Source organism: Xiphophorus hellerii, chromosome 5, assembly GCF_003331165.1.
Source record: "Xiphophorus hellerii strain 12219 chromosome 5, Xiphophorus_hellerii-4.1, whole genome shotgun sequence".
Classification (NCBI taxonomy): domain Eukaryota; kingdom Metazoa; phylum Chordata; class Actinopteri; order Cyprinodontiformes; family Poeciliidae; genus Xiphophorus; species Xiphophorus hellerii.
This window is the reverse complement of record NC_045676.1, coordinates 30,564,452-30,586,369: the sequence shown is the minus strand read 5'-3', so window position 1 is coordinate 30,586,369 and position 21,918 is coordinate 30,564,452. Positions and strand designations below refer to the sequence as shown.

Here is a 21,918-nt window from a genome sequence, read left to right as displayed (position 1 = left end):
AACAAACAAATGCATTCTCTTCAAAAATGAACAAAAAAATTACTATTTCGACCATTAACACGATCAAAAAACACAACTTCAACCAAAATATCCACTTTCCGTATTTACAAGCTTTTATTTTAACACAAGTACAGAAGAAACAATACACAGTCAGCGCTTCTTTTACTGTTCAAATTAAAAAAGGCATTTGATTCTGATATGAAAAAATAGAGTAGGAAAACACGGAAGAGACACATGAGCCAATTCCCTTTTTCTACCTAAAATTTACAAGAACATTTGCATCGAACCCCGATTAGATGGTTTCTGCTGAAGCCTGGGGATTAGCTGGAAGAACTCAACAGCATAAGGAGGAAGTGCTAAAGTGCTGAAACATTCAGAGGTAAACAAGAGCATTTCACAACCACAGTGACACGGCGCACCGCCTTCACATTTCATCTGATGAAAAGCAAAGAGCAAAATGAGGATGTTGATGTTTTCTTTATTCAGGCTGCAGCTGGTGACAGAGATAGCATGATTATTAAGGCACAGGAGGCAAACTGAAGCCAACTCTCAGTCTGATTCGGATTCACAACACATCAGAGCGGGGTTTTGTTTTTTCTCCACACCCCTTCAGTGAGCAGAGAGGACCAACATTCGGTGCACAGAGTCCGCTTTACTGCTCCTTCTTCCCGCCCTGTTTCTCCAGGTACTTGTTGTACTGGTTGTCGGTGTTCAGGAGCTTGTCCCACCAGGTGAAGGTGGAGGCGTAGTTCCCCACAAAGTTCATGTGGTGGAAGTCATGGAAACGGGCGCCGGCGTAGAAAGGGATGAGGTGGAGCGGGTTCAGAGGGATGTCGTAGCCGCTGTGATGAGACATGACAGAGGAGATGAAGGTCAGTCACGTTTAGAGAGAGAGAGAGCAGAGCAGAGGAGAGCTGATCTATTAGAACAGGAAGAGGAAATCTAGTCGTGACACGGCAGACAGCTGTTGTTTACTTCTTGTTGGTTTCTTAAAAACATATTCAGTCACAATCTTCATTTCAACAGAGAAGACATCTGAACTTTTCTTTTATTTCCAACTATTATTAAAGTATTACTGCCTTATTATGCAAATTACTACACCAATATATTAAAATAATAGGCTACAACATTTTCCTAATTTGGTAAGAAAATCACTTTTGAATCTGCGATTCAATTCAATCCTGTTGAATAAAGGACGATTTATGTGTTACAACTTTACTTACTTTAATGACTAGATCATTCTCTGTTTGTTTCAGGGTAAACAACATAAAAACATTATTTCAATACATGCATGCCTTAAAGCGTCCTTAAAGAGTAGTTTCATGTGTGACATTCAACTAAAAAAATTTACATATTTAAATTTTTATGTTCTTTTTTTCATTTATTGTGGTATTCACAGTATAATGTGAATACCACTTTGTTGTTTTTAATTCTAAAAGGTGTTGGAGATAAATAAATGTCACTTATTTACTAGATTAAATAGAAATTATAATAATTTCTCACAAAAGAGTGGAAAACATACAAAGACAATAAAACATTTCATTAATTTGATTCTAAATGGCGAAAATACATTTACAAGATAAATTCAATTCGATTCAAAGATACTCTTTTGATCCCAAGGCAGAAATTAAATGTTGCTGTAACTCATATTAATTCAAATTCGCCAAAGAGTTACTTTAGACGATGATGACTGTTGGCAGGTTAGATCTCCTGTAGCAGTCTGTATTACAGCAAATCTGATGAAGCCACTGACTAAAACATTTTTTTGTAAAAGAAAGTTTCATGAATGGTCAGGGTTAAAACAGAGATTTCTAAAACATAGCTGCTTTTCGTTCATTTAACTAAAACATTTTTAATTGAATTTATCCTTCAAACGAGACTTTTCTTCTCTTCTGCACCGGCCAAAAACAAATAAATAAAATCCACAAGGAACATTAGTGCAATGCTTTCAAACAAAAACAAGCTCCCATGGTTCCTGAAATGTGTTAATGCTGTCCTCTGTGGCCCTCTAATGGTCAACCCCATGAACCACAGCCAGATGTCGAAGGTCTGATTGTGTCCCACCTGTGAACATCGATGGTCTCCAGCAGACGGAAAGCCACCCAGGCCCAGAGGAAGAACACATGGTTACAGAAGATCATGATGCCGATGAAGAAGCCGGCGCCCAGGATGATGGTCTCCAGCGGGTGGGCGTACTCCGCCTGCATGCCGAACGGAGCCTGGGACACGGAGGAGGACACGTCACGTCACATTTAATAAGTAACTCTTCAGTAAAGATTGCGTGTTTGTTTATCGGCCCGGCCGCTTGGCTCACCGTGAACTCGTGGTGGACTTTGTGGATGTATTTGTAGATGCGCCTGTGGTGCAGTATGCGGTGGAGGAAGTAGTGCCAGGTGTCCTCGACGACAGCGCAGCCGAAGCACCGAGCCAGAAGAGACGTCCTGAGAGGCAGCAGAGGAGGGGAGTGTTAGACAAAAACCCAACGATTCACCTGACAGACCAGTGACAAACGACAGCACGTCCAATAAACCTTATCGCCACACTTCAGTCAATTCAAATTCAATTTTGAAAAATCCTAAACTGTTTATACCCTAGAGCGGATATCGGTGACAATGTGCCTACTCCATAAGAGCAGATCTATTCAGTCTAATTCTATGTTTCGTGCTACATGCAAAATATGATTTATTTTACACTATTTTTAGAATCCTAATTGCACTTTCTGAACCTTTTGAAAGAAGTTTCGTTGGAGTTTATTTTTAAGTTTGACCAACGTGGTCAAGTTCTAGTTTTTGTCAGTTTTACTTCTTTTTTACTTATTTTCCATTGGCTGTTCTACTCCTAATTGCAGTGATTGAACAGATGAAGCTGTGCTGTTTTAACATGTTTGACCAAGCTTGTGAAGTATTTAAGTGTGCTATACTGGTGCAGAGTTGTCATTTACATTTTTAATTCTGTACATTTATGTCTATATTTAAAAAATAAGAAGCATTTTAAGTCATTGCAGCACTTTTTTTCTGTATCAAATCAGTATCAGCCATTACTAAACATCCAATATCTGTATCGGTATCGGAAGGGAAAATAGTGGATTGATGCATCCTACAAAACATACTATTAAAAATTGACTTCATAATAAATTATCCCTTTCAACCTTAAAAGTATATTGAAACCAATTTGTTGCACTCAGTTGTTGCATAAATTATCATAGTGTATAGGGAATTTTTCTGCCATAATCCAAGAGCACACATTTTCTGTCTGGAAGCAGGATTTCATGTCTTTTGTTCTCAAAACGTTTAATACTTTTGCTTACATTTTCATTTTGAAAGCAGGACTTCATGTACTTCTTCTCAAAACTTGTAATGCTTGTACTCAAAACTTCTCCTCGCGCTCAGACATAGCCTCTGCTCGGACTCTCTGCTCGCTTACCAAACATTTTCTGCTTGCTTCTGGAGCAAAAATGCACCGTCGTCTGGCAACCTCTCAGCCAATAGAATAAACGTTTTGTACTGGGTGCGTTTGTTTCCTTCTAGAGGCTGTGCCTGTGTGGCTACTATCGATTGTAGCAACCTGCTCCAACACACGGTATGAAGGGAGATGGTAGGGTGAACACACTCTTGCCTAAGGTCAGTAGCTGTTAGCGATGAGTAGCACACTGCTGGCAGATGCTCAGTGTTCTACGGAGCAGAAAGCTGACGCCGATGTTTCTCCCTACATCCAGATTTTGTAAACATGCAACAAAGGAATCAAGGAAACACTCCAGGTGTTTTTGATGAAGAAATAATATTACAACGTGATGTAAAGCTCAAAATAGATGATTTTACGTAATACTGCCATTTTAATATTTAACAAATTAACAAAGATGAGGCAACTAATTAATATCAAACGGTTCATGTGGGTCACTGACCAGCGGGGCATGGAGTCCCAGTCGTACGGGATGCTGAAGAACTCTGTGAAGTAATATGTTCCACAGATTAAAGGAAACTGGATGACGAAGTGGTTGAACAGCAGCATCTTAAAACATGTCCACTGCTTCTCCCACGTCTCCGGCTTGTCCTGCAACGAACACACACTTCTGTCACAATGCACAAAGCGACATATCAAAACCTAAAGCCACGCCAAGCAGCGTAGAACAAACACCGACCTGCTGGATTTTGTATTTCTGCATGAAGGGCAAGAACTGGAAGAGGAAGCCGGGCAGACAGAACAGGAAGTAGATGAATTCGTGGACGATGAGCGACCCCCATGTGGCGATCTGGAACTTGGTGTAGTTGTCCAGCATGTAACCCCAGGCGTGCTTCAGGGAGGGCTGCAGGGGGTTTTCTGGCAGCACAGCGTCTACGTACTCCACTGCCAGGAAGGCAGAGCTCAGGATGTCTGATGTCCCGTTCGCCGCCATGATGTGAGGATGCAGTCTGGAGGAAGACACCAACACGCTTAGACGTAGTAATTACATCGTAGTTATACGTCAGAAGCAGAAATCAGTGTAACTGCACTGTTTCAGAGATATCATTTATCCGCATGTATCACTTTACCTCAAGTCTATTTGTTATATGTACAGCACTGGGCCTTCATTTATAGACTTTCATGGATTTTCTTTTGACTTTGGCTACTTTTTCAATTATTTTCTGTCTCATCCCAATTTCAGAGAGCTGCTTTTGTTTCTTAAGTTGTTCAACTCCGACCTACTGAATGAATCATTCAGCCATTAAAAAACAGCTGCTAAACTGAGCCAGCTCTGTGCCTCTATCGCTGAAGCTGGAACTCTCCCAAGAACTTTATTCCCAGAAGTCATAAAGGTCAAATTTATTTCTGTTGATTAAGCAGGAATTACTATAATTATCAAAATAACACAGACTGTTACCAATTTAAAGACAGATAAGAAGCCATTTTGTGGTCGTAATCAGACGTTTGATCGGTTTTGAGTGGTGATTGGCTGGTTGAAAACAAAACAACAGCAGACACGGCATAAAGCAGGCTTCCTGTAACAACACTCTTCATTGCAGGTGCCATTACTGAGAGAAGGAGACTCAGTTAGCAATGTTTACTATCAGTGAGCTGCTGATAGTCAAAGATGCAAAGAGGAATAAGAAGGTACTTGTCAGGACTCTGTTTCTCTTATGAAATGTCCAAAATGACATTTTAAAACACACACAGACAAACCGCTCAAAATTTCAGGCACTGACTAACAAAATATGAAATTACAATAACACTTTGAATTAAACTGCTGGTTTAAGGTGTTTTCACTCTTCAGGCCTCCAGAAAGTCAGTGAGAGAGAAATATTTACAGAAGATAACAGACATAAAATATTTTCTTGAATTTTTTTTCTTTATTCTCATAAATTAGATTGTACTGTTTTGCTACAGTGTCATTTTATAATGAAAAACAATTTATCATTTACATTTATTTATGCAATTACTATTTATGGCTGAAGTCTTTTATTAATGTGTCTAAGTTTTGTATTTCTTAAATATGTGTTGTTTCCTGTTTAATCATCTTTTAGTTATACAAAATTAGTTTGGATTTATTTGTCTAATAACTCTAATGTAGTTATGTAGTTATTTTGACCATTTCTGGTATGTTTCCAAAGTCACTCTTTGTGCTTTTGACCTTTGTTTTTAGGGGAACACTCCTTGAATTTTGACCACTATAAAGATTCCAGCGTTTTGGAAGCAAAATGTTCAAAACTAAGGCGACACACTTTTTTGCTCGTGACACAAAATAGAATTGGTTTCTTATTTGACCAATTTAAGTTCAGTAAATAAAGTGTCGAGTTTTACAAAAATAAACAAGATTCATTTGCTGCGTCTACCAAACTTCAAACCACATATCTGCAAATACGTACATTTAGATTATTTTTTTTTTACAGCGTTTAAAGTCCTTCAAAAATATTAATTAAACAAAGACCAACTAAAGGATAGATCAAAACTCAAGCAACAATCACATATTCAGTAATATTTATGAGAGACAAGTTACGCCACACCGTTAGCCCAATATGCATATTAGCTAAAACCCCACGTAAACACCGAAACAAGATAATAAACCTTTTAAAGTTAACAAAACATGTTGTAAAAACTTTTAAATCAGCTAACTGTTCCCCTGCAGAACTGAACAACTTGACAGCCTCACCTTTCCGCAGCGCGTCCGTCTACCTGAGGAAGAGGAGGACTACCTGGTCAAGTACAGTAATATTGGAAAATTCTATTGGCCGACACGAGAGGAGAGTGACGTCATGACCAGAGCGGCTTCGCTGATTGGTTCGCGGAATGGAGCGATGATAGTGAGACTGGAGGGCTCTGCAGTGAAAGCCAATAGGAGGCCGGATCTGTTTTCATAAGTCCAGCGGGCTGGATGAGGGTAGAGATGGGGTGGTGGGGGTGTCTGCCATCAGAACTTTAGTCACATTTAGTTTTTCTTTTTTTATATATAATGTTTGGCTTTAGTTTGCTGTTAAATATTGCTACGTGCTCCAACCTCAGCTGTCTCTGTAGAAATAACAGACCTAAAGGCTCAGCTGAATAAAACGTGGGACAAATACAATGCAAGTCTGAAGAATTGTTTACCACCATAAGTTTTTAAGTACAACTGTACATACTTATGAAAGTAAAACACTTAAACGACAATTAAAGCTTGAGTTAAATAGATGCCGTGTATTAGAGTAATTTTAACGTATCCTTAAATTACATGCCAATATTAATTTCTTAATATTTTTTTTTTATTTTGCACAGGAAATGTAATTAAAACCGGATTACCAGGAGAAACAACGCACATTCACAACAAGCAAACTCACAAGAATCACACATGACACGTGTAATTTAAATGTTTTACTGATTTGGCAAAGTTTTAAAAACAGATTATTAGCATTTCACAGCTTTAAATACAAGAAGCATATTTATTAATGATAATATAAAACATGTAATAAAACATTTTCAGAGTTATAAGCCTACATGACATTCATCAATACACTGACGAGAAACAGCGATACCACTTTCACTTTTTCAGAGCGACTCTGACAATAGCAGGAAATGAAAGAGACAGAAGAGAGAGAAACTCAGGAGGAGGTTTGGTCACTTTCCAGAAAGAGAGAAGAGATCAGAAACACGGAGCCGTAAAAAGAGACAGAAAAGAGGAGACATTAAAATTGGCACATTCATATTACGTCAGGGTGTGCAGTAGTTATAAACGTCATTACACCAAAGGAAAGGAGGAAACTGGCGAACAGGTTAGAGACAGAGTCCATGCATTGAGAGTTCAGTCTGCTGCTGCTTTCATTAGTGTTTCCAACCACGGCAAATATGGCCGCTAGTTAACAAGACTCCACTCTCTCTCTTCCTGACAAAATTAAAGTCTCCTATCTCAACAAAAAAAAATATACATAATCATGTTCTCAAGTGCTTTTTAACATTCTGTTATTCTGCCTCAACACTAGCTAATGCACCGTCCTAAAGTCATGATTTGTTTATCTCAGAATAGCGGCTGTCCTGGTTCCGGTACCGAAGCTACAAAACAGGACTCTGACATTCAGGCACTCGTCGGGGCCTCGCTGCAACACTGGGATAGCTAAGAAGTCAGACAAAGTGTGTTCATGCAGCGTCGAAAAAAAGGCCTCACCACGCCGACTCTCTGATGCAAACAAAAACATGCTTACATGTGCGAGCAATGGAGCACCTTAATATGCAAGCACACCAGCTTCCTCCCCGGAGGAATAAAAGCAGAAATGCTCCTCCTCTCCTTCGCTCTGCCACAGATCTGATGGGTGGTCTCTCTCCCTCTCTCGCTCTCTCTCTCTCATCTGGTTTGTGTTAAAATTAACTAGTGTTAAAGTAACTTTGCAGTCATAGCAGCTTCATATCAGTAGCGTTTCGATGGCACTGCAGTGATCCAGGTGGTGCTTCCAACCCGACTGTATCCTCCGCTGCCGCAGTCCCGCCGGGAGCCAAAATAAACGCAGGTTCGACGCCTCTTGTCCGCTGCGGCGCCTCCCAATGTAAGTGCAAGAACCTTCATCATTCCCAGCATCAACATCTTCGTCGGTGGCTGTGCTAATGCTGCCCATCTCCGCATTGGCATCGAAGGCAGATCCAAGATCGGTGTTCAGCAGAACGCGTTCCGCTTTTTAATCAGAGGCAGGAGTCAGGAGCAGTCATAAGGGCTTGTCGATCACCGTCACACCTGCAACAGGGAGGAAGCAGAGCTGCATTACTGCTGCCATGTCTCACACATTGGTCATATCAAACGAAATGCGCAAAGCCTTGTAGATGTTCAGAAAGCTGTACATAACATGGGAACCTTTCAAAACATGAGCCAACACTGCTAAATATTTAGGATTTATCAGATAAGCAACAACATTTAAGGGGTTCCCAGGCACCTACTGCAATTTTATAGCACAATCAAGTACTTATATTACATTCATTTGTTCTAATAACGTACATATCAAATATGACTAAAAAGAAATTTTACTTAATTTAACGCCTTGCCTCTCTGCCTCTTTAAGAAGCCCCTGCTCTTTCTGAAACTCCGCCTTTGGGAAGTCACCACAACACCACTCCTCTACTAAACATTTAACAACGATTTACCAGCGTTGCACTGAGAAGTAGCTCCTATAAAGAGCTGAGCAGATGTGCAGTTCTACTAGGTGTTTGCTAATTGCCACTGGCTAGTCTGAAGGAGAGGGGGAGTCTCAGAAGGTTGGAAACTGTGCCTCAAAGGAGGCGTTAGATCCACCTGGGTGTTTTGCAGCTGACTGGTTGTCATGGGAGATTAAACGACTTCTCAAACATGCATGAAAGAATCAAAGCAGCACTTTATGAGGGAACAACATAACATGATGTAAAGCTCCGACAAGGGGCAGTATTCTACACAATACTGCCCCTTTAAGGAATATTAATTTCCCTGCCCTTGTCACCACTCTTTTGAGCAGAGGATGGAAGACGTAGTGTTGGGCATTTGTTGTATCGTTTATCATTTATTGTGATAAATTTATCCCAAAACGATTTTGATTTATCCTTGTCGCGATAAATTCCAATTGATGAAGTTTAAAACCCCCTAAAACTGTCCAGATTGTTGAAATTGTTAGTTTTGCTTTTTTTTCTACACTGTTTCTTCAATGAAGGCATATCAATAACCATCAATAAATATGAGTAATATGCAGTTACTGTCTTTATGTGACAGGTTGACTAAAGGAGTTATGATTGTTGTGCCATGCAGTCACAGGCATACCTAAAAAAAAAAGTAAAAAAATAATTTGTTCTCATTGTCATTTTTATCATTATAATAATAGAAAATTTTGTGATAAAATTTTAAGTCCATAGTGGACATGCTGAACGCTCTTGTAGAAGAAAGTAAAATTTGTTTCAGTCCAAAGCACAGCAAACATGTGCAAGGTGACATATTCTAAAATATCTGCAGCTTTAGTTGCAGCAAAATGTGGTTTTCAAAGTATGAACCCAGTAATTCACATTTCAAATAATTTTATTTGGGAAAAAACGGGTTTTAAAAAAAACTTGGGAAAAGTCACATTGTGTGTGGGGCTCGACGTGCTCACTGACCTGCATAACTGCGGCCTGTGCTCATGCAGGTTGGCAATAGCGTCCACTTGTCAGTGGTTGGGTTGTAGAACTCCACCGAGGCCAAGTTGCAGCTGCCGTCGTCGCCTCCCACCACGTACAGCAGGTTGTTTACGGCACACACTCCTGAAAGCACAGACACACGGAGACGAACATCCACCAGTGGAAAAACCAGCATCTGATGCGTCCAGGTGGGACTCCTCCTGACTCACCTGCGTTCCGTCGACACATGTTCATGTCGGCTACCTGCCGCCAGCTGTTGGTGGCTGGATCGTAAACTTCACAGCTCTTCCTCACCAACGGACCGTCATGCCCCCCCACAGCGTACAGCAAACCTTTTAACACACCCACACCTGGGAAAAGCACCGGACAGGATCAGATGCAGATTATCTGGCAAATTGTGTTGCAGTAACACAACTGTTGAGTATCTCATTTTACCAATAAGCAGGATTGGAGCCGTCATCATTAGCAGTGTGCCTTTTTTTTTAAGCGTTTTTCTAGTAGTTTCTTATATTTTAGACATGTCAGAGATAGATGAACCACCAAACTATCAGTCTTCTTCCCTCAGTAAGAACTTCTACACCAAAGAGAGTTTGGTGTAGAAAAAAACAAAAACGTTAATTTTGTAACACATAATACTAACCCTTTAATAAAACCTAAACTCACATTTGATGACACAAGCACACACCTGCTCCACTGCGTCTCGTGCCCATCTCTGCTATGTAGCTCCACGCGTTGCTTTTAGGATTGTAAGCTTCCACTGTACTCAAGCACTGCCTGGTGGCTCCGTCATAACCTCCCACAGCATACAGGATCCCTGGAAGCATTGGAAATCATTTCAAATTGAACAACTAATGGTATTTAAAGTGGTTTATCTGTAAAACTAAAATACTGCGGTCTTAGTGCGGCGCTAAGGAGGAGCGTGGCAAGTGTCACGCCGGACAGCGGTAAAAAGCTCGCAGGTTCAATGAACTCTTAAGACTTCTTAAGACCTCGGTAGGCTAAACATTTGTTATTTGTTGTTTATTGCGCTTTTTGTACCGCCTATTTGTCAACCTTCAAATTAAAAACAGAGCTGCAATCACCATTGACAACACCGACTCCTACGCTGCTGCGCCGGGTGCTCATGGGCAACACGTGGAACCACTCGTCAGTCTTGGCGTTGTAGGCCTCAACTGTGGAAAGACCTGCAGTCACAGAGAATGAACCAGTAAGAGGAAAAACCGTCCGTCAACCATCGCTTCTCATCAGGTTTCAACCGGAGAAGGAGGAAGCAGTACCTCTGCTGCCGTCGAAGCCCCCTACGGCATACAGGAGTCCGTTGAGCACAGCGGCGCCAAGCGTCGACCTGCGGTCCTGCATGCTGCTCACGCTCGTCCAGCGGTCCATCACCGGTTCGTAGCAGTCCACCGTCCGCACTCTCAAAGAGCCGTTGAAACCACCAACGGCATACACAGACCCCCCCGTGTATACCACACCTGGAGACCCAACACCGAGTAGTTGTTTACTGGTGTTCGCTTGGAGGTTTCTATAAATCTTAGAGGAAGCCTTAGGCTGGTCTATACGTACTCTGGTGACACAGCTTTCCACCATCTTCAGAGTACATAGCACTTTATTCAGAGCAATGCAAACATATTCTGTCCCCTATAAGGGATTTCACATTTGGCCCAGTTCAATCACCAAATCAAGGTCCACAGCTCTCGAGGGAGAAACTATTACAAGCACTCCATAGTCTTTCTTCCACTTTGCTATAATTAAGCACTACTTTGAGTTGCTCTCCGAAATAAAATCTAAGCTAAACATTTTCAGTTTTATGGCGGTAATGTGGAAAACATGGAAAAAGTTTATGGGGCGAGAATACTATCACAAGGCAGTTTTAGCAGTTCAGGTTTTCCTACCTGCTCTGCATCTTCTAGTAGGAAGTTCAGCCACTTGGTACCATCGCTGCTCCTCAAAGTCGAAACACTCAACACTTCGGATGGCCTTCGGCGCCTGACCTCCAACCACCACCATCACCTACATGCAAGAGAAGCCACACTGCACTTAAAAGAGTGTTTGAACAACACTTGGAACATCTCAGCTCTTCTGAAGGGAAGGCTCTGAGAGGTGACTATCTGTACCTTAGGGCAGGAGACCGGCGTTCTCATCCGGGTTCGAGCGGTCTTCATCAGAGCTCGCTGGTCGGCTGGCAACAGGTGGTACTTCATGGCCTCGATCAGGTAGTCTTTGCAGGCACTGCTGTTCTTTATCAAGAACTCTTCCTCGACACGCTGATGGCCAAACAGGAAGCAATCAGAAAACGGAACTAGCCAGCTACCAGGTTCTGGTAGCCACAAGGATAAGCTCGAGGAAAGCCGAAGCAAACGTTCTTGGTATCGGACATTTACATCGACACAAACTCTTGATTTAAATTGAGCAAACATTTTCTTACCAGAGACAAAAACTGTAGAACAAACATACAAAATAAAATGCCTAAAATGTGCAAATACTCGTCCACTACAGCTTAATCAGCTCAGATAGTACTGATCATTGCACTCTCTTCAATGTCTACAATCATTGAAGTTTTTGTTGAGGTCATCCATTTAAATTAACAGGAGACTTGCTGTTACTTAGCTGCTGTATAATCTCAGTAGCTTGGCTTAGGGGTGGCATACCTCATGGGTGACTTCTTGGCCCTTTTCTATGATTTACAACACCATTTAATTTTCCTTTGGGATCAATCATTTTTATTTGAATTCAAACATCTCTGTGAAGGCGACACTGAACTGACCTGGCCTGTTAAACTCTACAGGATTTTCAAGACGTTTGGAATCCTGGATAGTAAATACTTCTTTCATTTAAATTCTTAAGTCAAAGGTTATTCTGTTTGCCCTGTTTTAGCGGCTAATAAGTAATAACATTTATTCCAGGACTTAAGGAGGGATGTTTAGGTTATTATTTCAGTAACTTCACAGTTCATGTCAAATCGCCAATTTTACAGTAAATATCATCTTATTATATAAATCATTTCACAGTTATAAGTCACTAAGCGCTTCGCAACACAGAGAAATAAATCTGACACACCTAAAACAAGCCATAGAAGATAAAAACAGTATTCAAGTCAAAATGAAAACAGGAAATTATAAAATCTCACCATCAAAACTCAGTTTACATTTACCTAATTTAAGTCAACTGCACCAGTAACTTGTATGTATGCATATGTACTGTATATATATATGTCTGTATGTATAAATAGTAATACTTATAGTTCTTCAGTGATTTTTTTTTCTTTGACATGTCATTGCCAAATTCACTGTTGTGTCTTTGTGCAATGACAATAACATAAATCTAAGTCTAAATTAATGTGTTATAAACTAGTTTCAGCATAATTTCCAGCAGTCAAAGACTGAAGCGATGCGTTATGGTTGGCTGTCGCGCTACATGAGTCTGTGCTACTAATTTACCCTCTGACCAGACAAACTGTCACTGTTCAGACTCAAAAACTGGAGCAAGACAGCTTTGCTTCTGAAAAGAAGGACTGGAAATTTTACAATTCTTGCCAAGATGTACCAGCAGTCACTGTACAGAGACAAAAGCAGGTGTAAAGAGTTCTGCCTGGAAACAGGCCAACTTGTTCCTAATGAATAGGTAAAATGATTATTAGAAGAGTCTATATAAGATGAGACTAAAGCATGAATAATCATCTCACACTCAGTCAGAAACAAACGTACGGAACAGTTGAGTCGTGACCATCTGTGTTCATCTCTGACAGAACTCAGCTGCTGAATCAGCTGGGACGTCGACTGAGAGCTTCTTGCTCTGCTCGTTTGAGTCAAGGTGTTTTATTCACTACAGTCGGATGCTTCCAGTCATGTCAGATACAGTTTCTATTAGACTGCATGTTCTCTCAGGTTTTAAATAAATAATTTTATCCCTTTCAACTGAATTATTTTGCATAATTAATCAAATGTTCAGCATTGACTTGTTAAATGTAAACTTTGCATAATTTAGACTACAGCATGCGTTTCTATGCCTACAGCTATAGCAAACGATGTTAATTTTACTGATCTGGTATAAAAAGGGATTGTCTGGAGATTAGTTTAGTCCTAATATACTATTTTATGAAAGTCATTTAAAAGCAAAAACGATGTTTGTCCTCTTTGGGGGGTTTTGCAACAAACAAATCTGTAATTAACTCAGGGTGATATAAGCTCAGCAGATGTGCAGTTCTACCAGGTGTTTGCTAAATGCCGCTGGCTAGTCTGGAGGGATTTCACAAGACGTTCCCAAGCTTCCTGTGAGGTGGAAGCTTGGGAACTGCAGCTCACAGGTTCAGTTTTTGAGGAGGAGCTCCATTCAAAGGTGGTGATAGATTCCCCAGCTGAATGGTTGCCACGGAGATTAAAGGATTTCTCAAACATGCCTGAAAGAATCAAAGCAATGCCCAAGATATGTTTTTTGAGGGAATAACATATAACATGATGTAATGCTCAAAAACGTAAACATGATACTGCCCCTTTGATGAAGTAAAAGTTTCAAATCTCATGGCTCACACATGCTAACAATAAGAAGAAGTGGTCTTCTCTGGTGAAATAATCTAGATATTTTATCTGATGAACAAAAAGCAGACAGGTTGAACGTACCTGCACCAGGTATTCTCTGGAGAGCAGCGGCAGACGGACATGCTCCATCAGGTGGGCCAGGTGTTCCTGTCGGACATCTTTGTCATGGTTGACCCAAGCGATCACTGCTTCAAACACCTTTGCAGAAACACAGACATGCATAAGGCCGAGGTTTGTGTGTCTGCTGTATCACACCTGAGCGCGGGCCGGTGGGGGCGTGCACCTTCTCCTCTGACGGGATGGTGAGCTTGTCACTGGCGATCAGGCTGGACACCTGCTCCATGCCCAGGTTCAGAAACTCCTCACTCCCCACCACCTCCGTGAAATTATGCTCTGTCAGCACAGACATAATGCGTCGGTACTACTTCTCAGGCACCAACAGAAGTTTTCCACAGCGTCTCCATTAATTACACCTGTCCTCATTCTGTCTCGTCCGCCCCCCCGTCCTAGATAGTCCCGAACAAATGCAAACTGCACTTAATGAAGCAGTGGGAAGCGTTGCCAGAGTCTGAGGACACAAACCTGCGTAGCTGTTAGCCAGAGACAGAAGCTGGGAGCAGGCATGTAGGTCGGCGAAGGCTCTGATCCCCAGGCAGTTGGACGGGTGGAGCTGGGAGCCCAGGAACTCGCAGCAGGCCTTCTTCACCTCGCTGAGCTGCAGCAGTCCCGCTGCAGGCAGCAGAGCCTGGCGGGCGCAAACACAAAGAGTGGCCAAGAGAAAGACAGAAGCTGTCATGGTTACGGTTTAGCATAGACCTGAGCAGGGCGCCAAGCAAACCGGTGGAGGGAGGTGATCTGGATGAGACCCTAACTCTGAAAACTAATGTTCCACAACACCAACACTGTGACACATGGGAGTGGCAGCATCATTCTCAGCAAAGACATGAAAGCAAGTGGGAGTTAAAGGGGACATATCATGAAAAATCAAATTTCTTAACCCTTAAATACATTTTTGGTGCTCTGTGAGTGTGTAGGAGAGCATTTACATGTATTCTCTGTGATGCACAGATATCTTCATATTCTTTTTGGGTCATTCTTTCAGTCTGTTTATTTTTCTCTAAAGTCCATGACATTTTCTCATCTATTCCGTCACAATATTTGCAGTGGAACTGCTAAACAAGGTCATGAATTTACAGCTAATCAGTTCCATGCATCCTCCATTTTTCCTCTCGCTGATAGAAGCTGCAGAGGACCAGACACTGGGGCAACGTTCACTTCCCATCAGGATAACCACCCTGAACATGAACCAGAGCTACAACAGAGGGTTTACATCAAATAACTATTCATGTGATTGAAAGTCAAGATACAAATCCAGCTGAGAATAGAAACGCATCCAAGAACTCCCTGATTTTTATTGGTCAAAATTTAAACCATACATCAGATTCCTTTCTCTTCACAGTAATGCACTTCTCTGTTTTGGTCAATCATTAAAAAAAAGCCCCAATAAAATACGCTGGTTGTGATGTGAAGAAGTTTAAGAGGTATGAATACGTTTACATGTCGCTGTCAGTATCTTACCACGGAGTGCTTGGTTACCTGGACGTTGTCCTCGGTGACCTGAATCTCTGCTGTGTAGATGTAGTCCACCAGCAGGCCCAGAGTCCAGCCGCCCATCTCCTTTATCCTCACTCGTTTCGCTCTGCTCTCCGTCATCTCTCCTGTCCGCGGCGTTTAAAAACGTCACGATTCAGTTAGTGACAAACACAGCAGGTAGACAGAAACTGAAATTATGGCTGGACAATAAATCAATATCAATATATATTACAATAAACACATGAGCAATATTAGTAGATAATATGTCTGTTAAAATATTTAATATATACAAATTCACTGAACTGTGATCAAGAACCGCACGGCATTCTGGGGAATGTAGGCAGAGGAAAGGCTTTAGCTGCTCAACTTCTCACAAGAGTGCTAAGCAAGGTGGCTAGCATCAACCAACTCACTCACTCTTTGGTTACTTAGCAACAACCTGTTGAGTGACTTGCACAGCAGCAGTTTCCGGTTTCTCCATTGAGCCTCATAACTGCTTAACAATGCAAATCAAAGGCATGAAATTTAAAACTGTGGATAAAACAGGAAAGGTCACCAGTTTGTCTGTATTTCAGACATTTAAAACAAAAAAAAACTAACCAACAATTATGTAAAGGCTAACTGAGTAAAGTTAGGCTATTGTAATTACTGTTAAGCTTATAAGCTTTTATTTTGGTAACTTTCTTGTTAACAGAACGCAGTTCATCGAAATGAACAAAAAAGGTTGACAGCAAAACAGAAAAAAGGATCAAAAGCAACTCCATTTTAGCTTCAGTCAATAAGGGAATAAGGATGTAACTGGGATTGAAATTAAAAATGTGAGAATCTTGAAATTCTTATGGAAAAATGTGCTACTGCTAGGATAAATTAAAGGAACTGTGCTGTAGCAGGATATGTAGCAGGACGACGGATGGCGCAGACGATTCTAGTATTATTTGCTCTCGTTGGCTAGTTCTTACATTGGTTGATGAATGATACGGGTGGTTTTAATAAATCATTATTTAACCATTGACTGGACGCTACAAATGATCTATATGGACTGATACGAATCAATGCTATCGTGTCACGTTTTATTTTTTTAGCCGTATCGTCCAGCCCTAACTGAAGCGGCGGGGACAGAGGACGGTCCGTACCTGTAAACATGGCGTGGAAATAAGGGCTCCCGGCAGCCAGAACCACCCTGTGAGCAGCAATCTCTACATCCTCTGCAACTATAGTCACATCACACAACAGGCTCTGGCTGCACAGAGGAGATGAAGCGGGAAACAGGTTGCAGGTTACACCGACAGCGGAGGAGGACAAACAACCCGGCAGAGAGGACAAATCACCTGCGCAGCTCGTTCATGACCTTAAAGGCCTTCCTCATGTGCCGAGGGTTCAGGGTGACGGGGCCCTGCCTCTCCACTCCATCCTCCTTATCCAGAGAGTGTGGACACAGCCTAGTACACCTGACAGGGAACACACACACACACACATTAATACAGAACATAAACACACACAGGCATTAAAGCAGGCGTGGAAATTAGTCCCGTCATGATAATGATAAATTGTCCCAGACGTTATTGCAATAAACAATAATATTGTTGTTTTTAGGCCACTTTCAAGTAATAGAAATGTAACTGCACACAAATACAAGAAGACATTCTCAAAGATCAATAAACTTTAAAATCCAAAGAACATTTAATACTGGAACTGGAAGACATTCTAAATATCCTAAATAAATAACTAAAACAACAGAAAATAACAAATGAAATTAATTATGAAGTCAAAATTATGCTTAAAAAAAAAAAAAAAAAGGCTAACCTAGACCAAAGTACCAGACTGAAGACTTCTGCCATCCAGTTTTTGGTAGAAAAAGAGAAAAATAATAAATCATGCAAATGGAAGTTATTAAGCTTGTTTTAATTGATCATGTAATTACTTGTTTAATTGCGACAGGCCTAACAAAAAAAATCTGTGCAAGTTTTACACCTTCAGAACTATTGAGCTCCACAGTCAAAAGTTAAAATTTACTTTCTCTATACGGCAAAGGTTTAAATAAATCAGACTTCACCATTAAGTCATCTAAAACAATGTTTTAGTTCTTCACACTCGGTGTGTGTTGTGGGGCCATAAAAGTCGGATTACCACAGCCTTTATTAGACAAAACCCTCAACATCACTAAGATATATACATTTGGGCATCATATTATTGTTTTTAAACATCAGTTAAAAAGAGGTGTGTGCCAATTGCAGCTTTCTGACCAATCACAGATTACCAATCTTTAAAAAGCTCGACCTGCTTTGACTGGTTTTTTTTTGTTGTCTGAAATGACAAAAGAGGACTGGTTGATTTTTAGACCTTTGCCGAGGTAGACGGTGGATAAGATCGGCTTCACATGGAAGTATCGGCTGATCTCCCAAACTAAAGGATAGTAGGGGTGCTTTATGGGCTGGTCGATTTATTGACCTTTTAACCTCTTGTTAAAAGGTCAATACGTTGATGGAGATTCTCAGTTAAGCAGGAAAAGACGATCAGAAGTGCTTTAATGAACGGCAGCTGGACGTCTTCCTCTCATTTCCTGTAAATCTTTGTTGGTCAACAAGAGAACAAGTCCAGATGTTTTCCATTCAAGCATTTAGGAATCAGTCAGGTTGGATTTTAAACTCCCTCAAAAATAAAAACTAAATACATGACTAAAACTTCTAAATGAATATATCTATGGCTGTTGATGGTGAGTGTATTTACGACTCGTCACCAGAACTCAAACATTTCTGACTATTCCTATTGGTACAACATAATGTTGTCATGGCTACAGTATGGAGCTGTTGATTTCATTTCTGATATTTCTCTTCTCACAGCTATAGATTCAATGCCACCAACTTCCTCAGACATCTAAAAAATAAAAACACTCAAAATAAAGCAACATGTTCAGGCCAGCAACTTCTAAAAACGGTCGCTGAAAAAGACTTAAGGAACAACATTGGTGCCCAGATTTTCACTACCGCACTTTAAAGAATCATCCAGCGTCTCGCACAGATTTCACTACCTGGATTCCTTCTGCATGGAGGATGGCATAAGGAACATCACAGTCCTTGTAATGTAGCTTTTTAACTCAGGTTTAAATATTTCTTCAGGTTTTAACTGGACCATTTCCCAGTTTTGTGTTTTTCAACCCACAGAATTAACTATTACAGCATAAAATCTCAAATTTGGTGTGTAAACCTTATTCATGCTCCAAAGTACAGCTGGCTTACGGCTTAAAAATAGAATCTATTTTTTCCAGATCTGATTTTAATTTTTATTTTGCTTTAAAAAAAAAAACTAAGTCACAACACTCCTGTCAAACAAGATGGCGGACCGGCTGACATCACTGAACTATAAAAACCCAAGAAATGTAATGGAGAAGAAAAATACAGATTTTCCAATTAATTTAATCTTCAAAAGACACTTTTTTTCACTAAAACTTAAGCTTTTGTTCTTAAGACATTTGCTAATAATATATTGAGTAATAAAAGGAATCTGTAAATTACTGTTAATTCAAAAGTTACAAAGTCGCTGTATTAAATGACAGAGAAAAAAAAAAAACAACTCCCAAACTTTTTTGGAGATTATTGTCCACTTTTTCTTCTTTTTTTATTTTACGTTTGGGGTGGGGGGAGGTTGGGCAGAGCGAATTAATCGCAAATTTGCTTCATTCCTGAATTGCGGACCCAAAGGGCCAAACGAAATCATGCAGAGGGCCGTACATGGCCCCCGGGACTCATTTTGGAAACTGATACAGCAGAGTAAAGACACGGCGCTGAAACTGCTGGACAGGTAACAGTTGGAGTTGATGCATCTTAGAAATCTCCCCACCTCCGGCCTCTCCTTCATAATAAAAGTACCGACACAACATCATTTATGCCGCTCGTAGCAAAATCACGTCGCTCCTGTTTTCTGTCACAAACACACCCACACACCCGCGCCGTTGTGGGAGTCCACGCTCGTCCTCTTTGGACAAAAACAGAAGAAACAAAATCCCCGGATCGGGATCCTGCAGCCTGCCCCTCCTGCTGCTGCATCCGCCGGATCATTCAGACCCTCCACCGCCAGGCTGCGGGAGAAACTCTCCCCCGCTCAGTCAGATGCCTCACCGGTTGCCCAGGGTCTCTGCTACTGCGGCACCATCCGTCAAGCAGCCATTGGGAAATGTCAACACACATACACACACACGCGCGCGCGCGTGCACACTTACAGCGGATGACTGTCCATGATTCCGGTGTTTTTCAGAGGCTGAAAACTTGGCCCTGCAGAATGCACCATTCCATATCCACAGATGGCTCTTTTATGGGTCTGAATCCAGGCATGAATCGGGGCTCAGAGGGCGGGCAGGCGGGCTGACAGAAGCCCCATTAAAGCAGCCTGTCTCACATCAACACCCAGCCCACTGCGGTGACTCTCTCCGCGGACACGTTTCGGTTCAGCTCGGCGGCTCGTGGCCAGCAGCGGCAGCAGTTGTTCTTCTGCTTCGGTCAGGAAGGTAGCGCCCCTCTCCCCACCACACACACACACACACACACACCGAACCAGACGGGCTTGATTTGTCCGTGCCTTCCTGGGTGTCTTTGGGAACCGGAGGGGGGACGGAGAAAGATACCTGTTATTTTCCAATAGCTGATTAAAACGCACAAACAAGGACAGGGCGGCAAAGACGGTCTTTTAAGCAGCTAAGGCGTCCAAGAAGAAAGCGCTGTCTCCCTCTAGCGGTGGAAGACTGATCGGAGGAGGCTGCGTGGACTCTGACGGGTATGGCGGTCTGTCTTCACATATAATCACACTGCACTCCCAGCGCTGCAGTTTTAGACAACATTTGAGCATTTTTGCCGGGATTATTTTATTTTTATTCTCCGCTCTTCCTGAATCCATCCATTTTCTTACACCCTTGTCCCTAATGGGGTCGGGAGGTGCTGCTGCCTATCTCCAGTGAACGTTTCGGGCGAGAGGCGGGGTCACCCTGGACAGGTCGCCAGTCTGTCGCAGGGCAACACAGAGACAGACAGGACAAACAACCATGCACACACACACACACACACACACACACACACACACACACACCTAGGGAGAATTTTAGAGAGACCAATTAACCTGACAGTCATGTGTTTAGACTGTGGGAGGAAGCCGGAGTACCCGGAGAGAACCCACCATGCACATTGAGAACATGCAAACTCCGTGCAGAAAGACCCCAGGCTGGGAATCGAACCCAGGACCTTCTTGCTGCAAGGCAACAGCTCTACCAAACGGCGCCTCTGTGCAGCCCCCTCTTCCTGAATCAACAATTTAAATAGCTACAAATAGCTTTATATTAAGATTTTCACATCTGAAGACAAATATTTTTGTGGATTATTGTTTGCTAAATATTAGAAACTCAGACTGGATGGAGAGTATCTATCAACATCAGTTTCCAAGTATTTCCACATAGCCTCACTTGGACTTAAATCTGGACTTTGACTAGGCCATTCTAGCACATTGTCACCTTCCCAATGGTCCAAATAATTTTTGCCAAAAAATTATCTGGGGGAAAACAAATCACTTTTGCCAAATATAAATATATAGGCTATATATATATATAAATATATATATATATATATATATATATATAGTACAGACCAGGGCTGCACAGTGGCGCAGTTGGTAGCACTGTTGCCTTGCAGCAAGAAGGTCCTGGGTTCGATTCCCGGCCGGGGTCTTTCTGCATGGAGTTTGCATGTTCTCCCTGTGCATGCGTGGGTTCTCTCCGGGTACTCCGGCTTCCTCCCACAGTCCAAAAACATGACTGTTAGGTTAATTGGTCTATCTAAATTCTCCCTAGGGGTGTGTGTGTGTGTGCATGGTTGTTTGTCCTGTATGTCTTTGTGTTGCCCTGTGACAGACTGGCGACCTGTCCAGGGTGACCCCGCCTCCCGCCTGGAACGTAGCTGGAGATAGGCACCAGCAACCCTCCCGACCCCATTAGGGACAAGGGTGAACAGAAAATGGATGGATGGATGGATAGTACAGACCAAAAGTTTGGACACACCTTTTAATTCAATGAGTTTCCTTTATTTTCATGACTATTGACATTGTAGATTCACACTGAAGGCATCAAAACTATGAATAACACATGTGGAAATATGCACTAAACAAAACAGTGTAAAACAACTGAAAATCCCCCTTATATTCTAGTTTCTTCAAAGTAGCAACCTTTTGCTGTGATTACTGCTTT

The 21,918-nt window shown here is 41.6% G+C and overlaps 2 protein-coding genes across 5 annotated transcripts; both read right to left on the bottom strand.

The window, feature by feature from the left end:
• Positions 1–90: 90 nt before the first annotated feature.
• On the bottom strand, positions 91–6,219 carry msmo1 (methylsterol monooxygenase 1). Its single transcript, XM_032562937.1, has 6 exons — positions 6,125–6,219; positions 4,139–4,409; positions 3,902–4,050; positions 2,315–2,441; positions 2,065–2,219; positions 91–842 (listed from the first exon to the last, which is right to left on the bottom strand). The coding sequence occupies exons 2-6, from the start codon at positions 4,391–4,393 to the stop codon at positions 653–655; spliced, it is 876 nt and encodes a 291-aa protein (XP_032418828.1). The 5' UTR covers positions 4,394–4,409; positions 6,125–6,219; the 3' UTR covers positions 91–652.
• Positions 6,220–6,804: 585 nt separating this feature from the next.
• Positions 6,805–20,396, bottom strand: klhl2 (kelch-like family member 2). 4 transcript variants are annotated; one of them, XM_032563540.1, is made up of 15 exons: positions 19,912–20,396; positions 17,024–17,143; positions 16,829–16,935; positions 15,681–15,820; positions 14,685–14,847; positions 14,386–14,495; positions 14,184–14,300; positions 11,682–11,831; positions 11,460–11,577; positions 10,842–11,039; positions 10,647–10,748; positions 10,250–10,378; positions 9,774–9,914; positions 9,544–9,687; positions 6,805–8,167 (listed from the first exon to the last, which is right to left on the bottom strand). In XM_032563540.1, exons 1-15 carry the CDS (start codon positions 19,977–19,979, stop codon positions 8,139–8,141), a joined length of 1,836 nt encoding a protein of 611 aa, XP_032419431.1. In that variant the 5' UTR covers positions 19,980–20,396; the 3' UTR covers positions 6,805–8,138. The 4 variants fall into 4 exon arrangements, with proteins under 4 accessions (XP_032419431.1, XP_032419432.1, XP_032419428.1 ...); XM_032563541.1 differs by having other exon boundaries at positions 15,699–15,820; positions 19,912–20,395; XM_032563537.1 differs by lacking the exon at positions 19,912–20,396 and adding an exon at positions 19,442–19,868.
• Between the last annotated feature and the right edge of the window lie 1,522 nt (positions 20,397–21,918).

Bases quoted from the DNA above. Each gene is read 5' to 3' on its own strand.
- msmo1 (XM_032562937.1), bottom strand. From the start codon at position 4,393: ATGGCGGCGAACGGGACATCAGACATCCTGAGCTCTGCCTTCCTGGCA. The intron at 4,051-4,138 runs GTCGGTGTTTGT...TGTTCGTTGCAG, and splicing joins AGAAATACAAAATCCAGCAG to GACAAGCCGGAGACGTGGGA. The intron at 843-2,064 runs GTGGGACACAAT...GTCTCATCACAG, and splicing joins GAGACCATCGATGTTCACAG to CGGCTACGACATCCCTCTGA.
- klhl2 (XM_032563537.1), bottom strand. From the start codon at position 19,575: ATGATGTTGTGTCGGTACTTTTATTATGAAGGAGAGGCCGGAGGTGGG. The intron at 14,848-15,680 runs GTAAGATACTGA...TGCGCCCGCCAG, and splicing joins AGGTAACCAAGCACTCCGTG to GCTCTGCTGCCTGCAGCGGG. The intron at 14,496-14,684 runs GTTTGTGTCCTC...CTGTGCTGACAG, and splicing joins TCTGGCTAACAGCTACGCAG to AGCATAATTTCACGGAGGTG.